Source organism: Phyllostomus hastatus, unplaced genomic scaffold (assembly GCF_019186645.2).
Source record: "Phyllostomus hastatus isolate PE091 unplaced genomic scaffold, TTU_PhHast_1.1 phas_contig_86, whole genome shotgun sequence".
Taxonomy (NCBI): domain Eukaryota; kingdom Metazoa; phylum Chordata; class Mammalia; order Chiroptera; family Phyllostomidae; genus Phyllostomus; species Phyllostomus hastatus.
The window spans coordinates 32,438,709-32,447,895 of record NW_025333977.1 but is presented as its reverse complement, the minus strand read 5'-3'; the positions used below and the strand labels follow the sequence as shown (position 1 = coordinate 32,447,895).

Sequence of the window (9,187 nt, the reverse complement as noted above, 5' to 3'; positions counted from 1 at the left end):
AGTGACACTAATATTTGATCGTTGGGTGCTGCACCATATCCTGCTTGTTCAGAATATACAGTGTATGCACCATTGTTACCTTTTTAAAATCTGAGAATTTTCAAATTCCAAAACGCATTTGATTTTGTGTTTATAGATCTGTAGCTCTTATTTCGTAGGGTAACCATAAGGATTAAATGTGTTTACTCATATAAAGCACTTAGAAGACTGCCTGCCACATACTAACAACTTAGTAAATGTTGGATGTTAGTACTACTATGCCACACCCTTTCTAAAGGCCCACTTTGTAGAAAGCTGTGAGTTGAGGAACTGCTAAAATAATAAGACACATTAATTTATGTAGGTGAATTCAGGGCTCCTGAGTCGAGCCTAGATTGCACTGGGTCTTGGACGTGCCCGGAGGACTGGTGATAGTCCGGGGAGTATTTGACAGGGCTCTAGAAACAGGAGCCAAAGATCTTCCTGGGAAAACAATGCAGAGGGGAACAAGAAGAATTAAGGGACTGAAGTTTAGTTGAAAGACCAGGTGCCTGAGTGAAAGGAGCGATTCGGAATATTGCAGGGTATTTCTGCCTCCCATTTCCAATCCCCGTGGACTGCTGCCTGCAGAAGGGGAAGCAAGGATAGAGCAAGTAACAGGTTGTCCTGGTGACTCAGCTTCCAGCTGGGAACATCTGTGCTACAGGATCCAGCCCTCCAGTGGCTGGGGCGCTGGCTGAGAGGGCAGATGCTCCCGCCTGCAGAGAACACTGGGGTAGGAGTGGACACTGGCAGCTCTGCCTCCTTTAGGCATCTATGGTGACCACAGGGAGCTGAGGTGTTTGAGGAAGAACAGTGCAGAGGAGGAACCAGGAAAATACTGTTTAGTGAACAATATTACTACTCTGTTTTTACTCCTAGCCTGTTGTGACCTGGGAAATTAAGGCTTTAGACAGAGAATAGGAGAAATGAAGAAAGAAAAAGGAATGGTTGCTAAAAAGAAAAGATTAGGTTTGAGTTGTAATTAAGTTGCTCTCAAATCTGTGCTTTTCTGAACCTGGGGTGTCCAACAAATCATGCCTCCACTCTCAAACACAGCAACACAGGGGCCTCTGCTTCCCCAGGGAGCCAGTGGGAGAGATGGCCAACAGTCAAAGACTTTCAAAATCAAATTTTCCAGTTCCTTTGTGTAACTCCCAAGCAAAGCAAATGCCATTTTCCAATGTGCTTTCCTTGGCCTAGTGTTCTATTTTTAGTGTGATTAAAGGCAGATCAACTCATTGCAACACAGTTAACAGTAATTTGGGATTATATATGTTAACACTCTAAGTGCTTAATGATGAATGAGTCATGTGTCAGGTGGTGACAAAGGCTTCACTCTTTAAGCCAGAGATGCCTGGTTCTGGCACATTGTTAATTTCTGAAATCCAGGATAACTGGATTTAGGAGGTTAATTCCTCTTTTATTATAATTCCTTATAATAAATTTGGCCCCTTCTTTCCCATCTTCTACTTCCCCAAGTTGACTGATAAACCATTAAAAAAAAAAAAAGAAATCCTTTTGGTAATGAGAAGTTTCTGCAATAAGACTCTTAATCCCAAGATTTTTTTTTGTACTATAATATAATGCAGGGAAGAACCAGTGCTTTCTGCAAAGGGATTTATTAAGGGTGATTCAATCAAGAAAGTATTCCTAAGAAGCCAAACAAGCAAGACTTGTGGGAAGGCTGAGGGGAGTTGACAGTATGCAGGAGCAAGGACCTAACTCTGAGAGGATGTAGGAAACCACCCACATCAGGTTTGACTGCACAAAAGGACTGGATTGAAAAATAAGGTGGTTGTCAGGGCTGTGAGGCTGGGATTTGAATGGGCATGAGAGCCTGGCTGGTTTTTGGAGGCAACAGAAGCTGCAGGCTAGAGCCTGCAGGTGGGCATCTGCCTAGGTGTTCCAGAGGACGATGACTGTGATGATGGAGGTGGCCATGAAGAGCAGGTAGAGGCGGAACAGCAGGGTGTCCATCATGCGGCTGAACTGTATCCACAGGCTGACCAAGCGCTGCTTCTGAGCCACATCTTCCTGACAGATTCTTGCTGACACAGGGCAACCATTGGTCCCCTCCTGGGGACCTGGCACCTTCTGCACAAACTCTACAGGCTCCTTCAGACCTAAGGAGAGACAGAGACCAGGCTATGGGCTGCAAACATCACCTGTGAGGGAGGGGGACAGGGAAGGAGGCAGGAGCAGAGAAGTGGAGGTGTTGCAAAAGGAAGTGTGGGCAGTGCTGACTTCCTTACCAGGCAGGTGGGCGGGGGTGAGGCCCAGGTCCTTGTTTCCCTTCTGGGGAGCAGTGGGACAGCATTTCATTGGGCTGGTGCAGTGCAGAAGCAGGGAATGGAACCACGGGGGTATGGGTGGGGGCTTGGTGGTGGCCAGGTTCAGCATGTAGGTGATGAAGATGGTCTCCAGCAGGCTGAGCACCATCAGGGACAGACAGACAGTAAAGTAGACATCTGGAGGGAAGGCAAGGCAGGCCTGTGTGAGGACCACTGGATCCTCCCAGACTTCTTGTTTCCTATTTGCCCAAAGGGCACTTTTTATTTTTGAAATGTTTTAATGTTTATGCTATTTCATTTTTAATTATTTTTAAATGTTTTATTGTTTATACTATTACAGCTGTTCCAATTTTTCCCCTTCACGACCCCTCCACCCAGTCCACCCCCCACTTCCATAATGAACCCCCACACTAGTGTCCATGTCTACGGGTGCTTCATACATGTTCTTTGACTAATCTCAAAGGACACTTTTTAAAGGTCCCTTTTCACTTTGAACTGGTTCCCCTGGTCCCTCTCCCCACCCATCCCCCCACATTGCTTTTATTCTACTGAAAGAGGAAGGGACCATACTAATAAGGGGAGTGCCAGTATCTGGGAGTAAGTCATTCATCATGAGCAGGAAGACGTTGTAGCCCAGCAGAAGGGTCATCTTGAATGGGGCGCGGTTCCCACTTTCTGCTGGCAGGTAGAAGCTGAGGGCGTCGATGGCAACCAGAAAGCTACTGGGCACCAGAAGGTTTATGACATAGAGTTTGGGCCTGCGCCTGATGGCCACCTGATGGGGAGGGTAGAGGGGCAAGAGAGGAGTAGGCTGGGAGGCTGCCAAGTCAGTTAAGAGCAAGAGTTGAGATTTGTTCCAGAACAAACTGTCTAGTAAGGAAAAGTCACCTTCACTGTCCTGTCTCTCCAACAGAGTCATCTTAATCACCACAGTCTGCCTTCCCAGGGTTTGGCTCTGCCATGCCTCTTACCACTGAAACACATTTCATTCCTTCTTGGCCCAAAGTGCCAATTTCTCCACTTTCAGTTTTATCCCTACAACATGCTCTAAGCAGGTTTGAGGGGCCAGATTCTTAGATTATCATGTGCATTTTATCCTTGTATTTCTGCTTGCTCTCCTCATCAAGGTCTAACATCTAGTGACTTTGCTGGCAGAATTTAAGACTAGTAGGAGGGAAAGCAAGAGAGTGGCAGATATTTTGGGATCACCAGGATTTGGAATCATAATATCCCCAAGAGAATCTTGCATACATTTTCTACCACCTCTTTATTTCATTAAAAATTTTTTTCTGAATTTATTGGAGTGACATTGGTTAATAAAATTATGTAAGTTTCGAGTATACAATTCTATAACACACCATTTGTATATTGTATTGTGTGTCCATCACCCCAAGCCAAGTCTCCTCCCATCACAATTTATCCCCCGCTTTTACCCTCTTCTACCTCCCCTACCCCACTTTCCCTCTGGCAATCACCATACTGTCTTCCATCCTCTCTTTTTAAAAGTAAACACAATAATTCCAGCCCTCCAGAAAGTTCGGATGACCCTAGGGAAAGGGAGGCTCCCTCTCAGTGTAAATCACTACCATAGGAGCTTCCTTTCTTCCTCAGGGAGGATTTATTCCATCAATATTTACTGAGTGCTAGCTACTGCATCTGGTACTGGAGATTTATCAGTAAAAAGAGTGATAAAAATCTCTGTGCTCCAGAAGCTCACTTTCTAGTGGAAAAGTTTATGCTCTGGGGGCATATAAGCTATGCATCTCAGGGGAAGATCACAACCAGGGCCCCTGAGCTCACATGGAAAACAAGTTGGTCGTACTGGTTGGTGCTCACAATCGTCTTCTTTGTGCTCTGGTAGATACCCAGAAGTAACCACTCCCCCTTGCTCTGAATGAGGGTCCGTGATATGTTTGAAATATCCTGCACTTTCATCTGCATGCCCAGGACCATGTTCTCCACTGCAAAGAGACCCAGACAACTCAGCCTCCCCAAATGCTCCCAGCCCCCTTGCTCAGACCATTGGGTTTTTTGCCACTTAGCTTCCGCACCCCTTCCAGTGAGATTCCCTCATTGTTCCCAGCTTTCTGTCCTCTTCTCACCCAAAACCTTTTCCCTGCCTCTCAACAGACTATTTATGAGCCTCACTCACCTGTGTAGATGAAAGAGTTAAAGGTGAACGTGCAGTTTTGTTCATCAAAGGGGAAATAGAAAATGTCCAGGCTACAGATGGAGACCACCTTCATTGGCTTGTTGTATTGGACCCTCCCTTCACTGCTGACATAAGCCATGAGCCCCGTAGGTGCCTGGTCCACAATTATCCTGTATATGAGAAGGATGGAGAGGTGGGTGCTATGGGTTCCCCGTCAGACCTGGCCTTCTTTCTCTCTCAGGTTCTCCCATTCCTGGGCTCCAGCCCCACTTATCTGATTTCCCCCTTCAACCAATATCCATGTTATGGGGCTTTTGTAAGCTCCTAAGTTCAGATACTGCACCGTTCTAAATTGAGTCTTTGTGTAGCCCCATTGGTTACACTGTGCTCTTCTCTGGAGATAAGGTCTCCTTCTTGCTGTTTTCATCCCTGGTACTTACAACTCCTTGATGAAGATATCTGGAAGCCACAGGTTTTCAGTTGCTATGCTGAGCTTCCTGATGCCCCCACATTCTTCTGGGTTCCACCTGATAAACTGATTGTACCATCTCTAGAGGAAACCATGACATGGGATGAATGGAGTGGGAACTAGTTTTAGTCTTGCTCTGAGATCTCCTGCACTTTACACTCTTTTTTTTCCACTCATTTCTTCACTCTCCAAGCTCCTCTCTAGTGAGCTGTCACAATGTCACTAACAAAGTCTTACTTCCACTTCTCCCTCAATGTTCTCAAGGGAGACCTTGAGCTTGGCTTTGGATTTCCAAGGATGGAGCCATTTAAATATTGACCTTGCTTTATTCTGCCCTCTCCCTGTGCTCCATCTCTGTCATCCTACACTGGCAAAATAGTAAAGAAGCTCTGTGTTTTCACTCCTGGTCTGGCTCTGTTTGAACTCATCTAATTCATGGGTATTCTCAGCTTCATCCATTGTAATCTGCAAAGTCGGATCCAGGAGCAAAAAAGAAGGAAGGTATTATAGCAGAGGGGAAACTGAGTCTATCATACCATAGTTAGCCACAGGAATGATGTCATCATTTGAAGCTGTACATTCTGGAAAAACAATTTTCATGCAGGATCATTAACTCTATGAAGTCAGGTCCAATGCCACCACTCACCTCTTACTCATTTCCAAGGCTGTTCTGTGTGGCAATTAGGACTTTTAATCATAAGCCACTGAAAACTGTAGGTCAAATAATCTAGGGCACATGGGAAACAGTGAAAAAAAAAACCAGTATGAGGCCATTGGGATTATGTTTCTTATGGAGTATTCCAAAAAGGGACAGATTTTACCTGCAGTGATGTCATTGCAGCATTTCCTATTATGTCTCCCTACTCCATTGAAGGAACTCTGAATTTTTTAAAATCCAATCAGGAGACTCACTGCTTACCACTGCACCATTGCAGTGTTTGGTCAGGACTCACCACCTCCAGGATGGCAGACAGAGTGAAGGAAATGTTGACACGGACGGGGTTGCTATAGTTGGTGACCGGGAGGAAGGCCTTTCTGTCAAACACTGCTTGGAAGGCAGCAGGATCCACTCCACGCTGCTCAAAGCCTGAGCAATTGATGGCAAAAGTGTTTCCTCTTCCTGTGGAGAGCAGGGACTCTGTGAGAGGAGTGCCGACGCTGGGGTCTAGGGACTGTTTCTGTGAGAAAACAGGGTCACGGGACAAGCCTGAGAGCCCCTCCTTCCTGAGCCAGGGGACGTGGGCTGAACAGGTAGGCAAATGGTGGAAGCTAGCGAGGTGAGATGAGTCAGGGCTCCATCCTCAATTCCATTGTTTTTGTCTCCATGCAAAGCTTGTCCAAAGGTGTATGCAAACTCAGCCCTGGGCACTGCTTTTCATGTCCTGCTATGTTCTTCTCAATCTCATCACAAACCTTTGCTCCATCCCTCAATGTCCTTCCATCACTCCTCTCTGTCCTTGAGCCACCTGGGGGATGTCAGTGACAAATTTTGCCGCTACAGTTCTCCTCTTCACTATATTAATAAGGTCTAGATGATCGTAAGTTAATGACAAGGGAAGGTAGGTAGTATGAAATCGGGCATGTTCAGGGTGGTATGGCCTTACATGCTGGTGGCATCAGGTGGCAGCGTGAGATAAGTGGGGTCTTAAGGAAGGAATCCAGTTTTTCAATTTAATAAGTATTTATTGTGTCTACTATGTGCTGTGATTGTTCTCTTCTAAATTCAGTCATCATAGCCCCTGAGACTCTCTCAGAGAGAGCTCCTCGATACCAAGCTTATACCCAACTCCTTTCTAGTCATCTTTTGTGGAGTAGAAACAGAGAATGAAGTGGTAACATCTATTTTTATCTCTCTATGATATTATACTATCCCTCATTGCTCATTTTCAATAGTGAACAGGAAAAATACTCTAGACTGGGAAAATTATACTGAAAAACTGTTCCTCTTTCATGACAAGTCTCATCCATGTCCTGCCTCTTAGCATATTTCCTGTTCCATTTCAGTTGTTTCAAGGGAGCAGGGAAGAATTCTCTTCCACATAACATCACCTGATATCCAGAAACCATGGGGATAGATTATGTGCATGGAAAGAGAAAGACATAGGGAAAGAGAAGAAGCCAACAGAAGCAGGAGAGTGGAAGAGTAGCTAAAGAGAAGAGTGGGTTAACTGTTAGGATCCTAGAAAGAGATGCTAAACCATCATTGTTCCAAGTTTCCATTTTTACCAAAATGAACATCCAATCATTGACTACCTAGGAAAAACAAGGATTAGCCTGGTTCTCTGTTTCTCAAAATTTGTATGCTTTGCTTTTGTTCTTGTGCCGTCTTACCTTGAAGCAGCAGGTGGAGAAGGAGGCAGAGGAGGAATCCCTCCCCATGGGGCAAATCTCTTTCCATCTTCCTCTCTGTAGCTCTTCTCTGGGGACTTAGTAATGATGTTGACCTTAAAAGACCAAGAGGCCACACCTTGAGCCCTAGCTTTGAATAATCCAGGTGTCCGGTGGCATTAGCCACCCCTCTAACAAGCACCCCTAGTGCTAAGAGAATGTCACAGAGGGCTACTCACCCTGTGACCTAATTGGACCTGAATCTAGTCTCCAAAATGAATCTGGAAAATCAGTTTGGAGGGGAGGAAGCAAAAATCTTTGGTCACTGGAGCAGTGCTAATGGCTTCCTCATACTGTGGAGTCATTGTAGCAAGTAATGCATCCTAGAAAAGGCACAGCATGAATGCCACTGTCTTCAAGTGACACATGCACTTATTTTAAACCTCTTGCCACCTTTCAAAGAAAAATGGAGGTCTCCTTTTTATAATCAACTTTAGACTCTAAGGCTTTAAGCACGACTCCAGTACTGACAGGTCTTAACCTCTGATTTTTGTGAGTGTATCAAAAGCAACGTGGACCCACGCCTGCTGGATGGAGGGAGTGAATGGTGGGGTAGAGCAGAGGTGGCAGAGGTAACACTGTTTTTAGTGGAAGTTGACTTGTGAGGTCACAGGAGATCCGCCTGCAAGTTTATACTGTTTTTGGCTGTGCTAGTGTTTTAAAGAAATTAGCTGCCAATGCTTTGGAATTGGAAGATTTAACATAACAACTGTGGTTTCTGGATTCATTTGAAAAGTGAGCTCAAGCAACTTTGGGCTCACATTTCTGCTTGACAACAGTGTGCCAAAGCTAAGAAGGCAGTTAAGCTCTTCGGTGGAGCAACATTCTCTCTAGATCATCACAGTCTCTGCAACTGCCTGCTGTCTCGTTCCTGTCCAGCTCCCCTCACTCATGTCACCTGCTTGGCCTCTATAAGCATTTGCGTTGACTTTGACTGTTAGGATTGATTTTCTTGCGTGATTCTTCAAGAGCCTTGAGAAGTAATTTCAAAATACTATTTCATGCCTAGGCGATCAGAGGTCTCATCAGGTTTAGAGTGTGCAAAATTTGGTTCATAGGGGAAACCAGACACGGTACAGTTAAGTGGGCCAGAATAATCAATGGCTTAACTGGTTTTACTCTAGAATTGTTTCTGTTAGGGAAGTCTCCAGAGAGGGCGATCAGTGGCCTAGAGAACAGAGGGAGAGCAATTGCTTCCATGAAGCAGCTGAACAGGCTGAGTCGCTGTGATGCAGTAAGGAAGGTTTGAGACCAAATCCTGTTTCTACTGCAATCATGTCACCTTCTGTTGGCCTCAGTTTCATCCTCTCTAAAATAGGGAGGATAAAACCAACCTTTAAAGGTGGGGGGGGTTGTGTGTTTGGAGATAATGTATGTATAGTGCCTTTCCTGTCCTGAGCAACGAATAAATTGGAGCAGAAACAATGGTGATGATAGTAGTTGTCACTGTTGTCCTGGCTCACCTGAGGTTGCTCAGGTCGCTTCAGCTGGAATGGAATCTTCTGGACTTAAATTGTCTGGGTTGACGAAAGCCACCCCGGTTCCCATGAGCCCTCTCTGCTCAGACTCAGATACCAATAAGGACCACCCTCTGCTCTTCTCAATGGGACTCTTCATCATTTGAGAATCCCTGCCCCTTCAGGAAGTTCTTTTCTTTTTCTTTTTCTTTTTCAGATGACTTTGGATCAGCATGTCTCAAAGTTTTCCCCACAGAACACCAGTTCTACAGGATGTTAAATGCTGTTTCTAAAAAAATTATTTTTGTTCTAAAAATTATTCTTGTTCAAGTTCAAAAAAGTCTGAGGAATACTAAATTAAACAAGGCTTAACAGGCTTTATTATTGCAGAATTTCTCAGAGTATTTAG

General features: G+C 45.0%; 1 protein-coding gene across 1 annotated transcript; it reads right to left on the bottom strand.

Annotated features, from left to right (window-relative positions):
- Positions 1 to 1,917: 1,917 nt before the first annotated feature.
- Positions 1,918 to 7,331, bottom strand: LOC123827340 (5-hydroxytryptamine receptor 3D-like). Its single transcript, XM_045851876.1, is given in 10 exon segments — positions 1,918 to 2,144; positions 2,274 to 2,543; positions 2,883 to 3,087; positions 4,113 to 4,195; positions 4,198 to 4,240; positions 4,441 to 4,597; positions 4,599 to 4,634; positions 4,905 to 4,999; positions 5,470 to 5,505; positions 7,257 to 7,331. Coding segments are annotated over 10 exon segments (1,227 nt in total).
- Between the last annotated feature and the right edge of the window lie 1,856 nt (positions 7,332 to 9,187).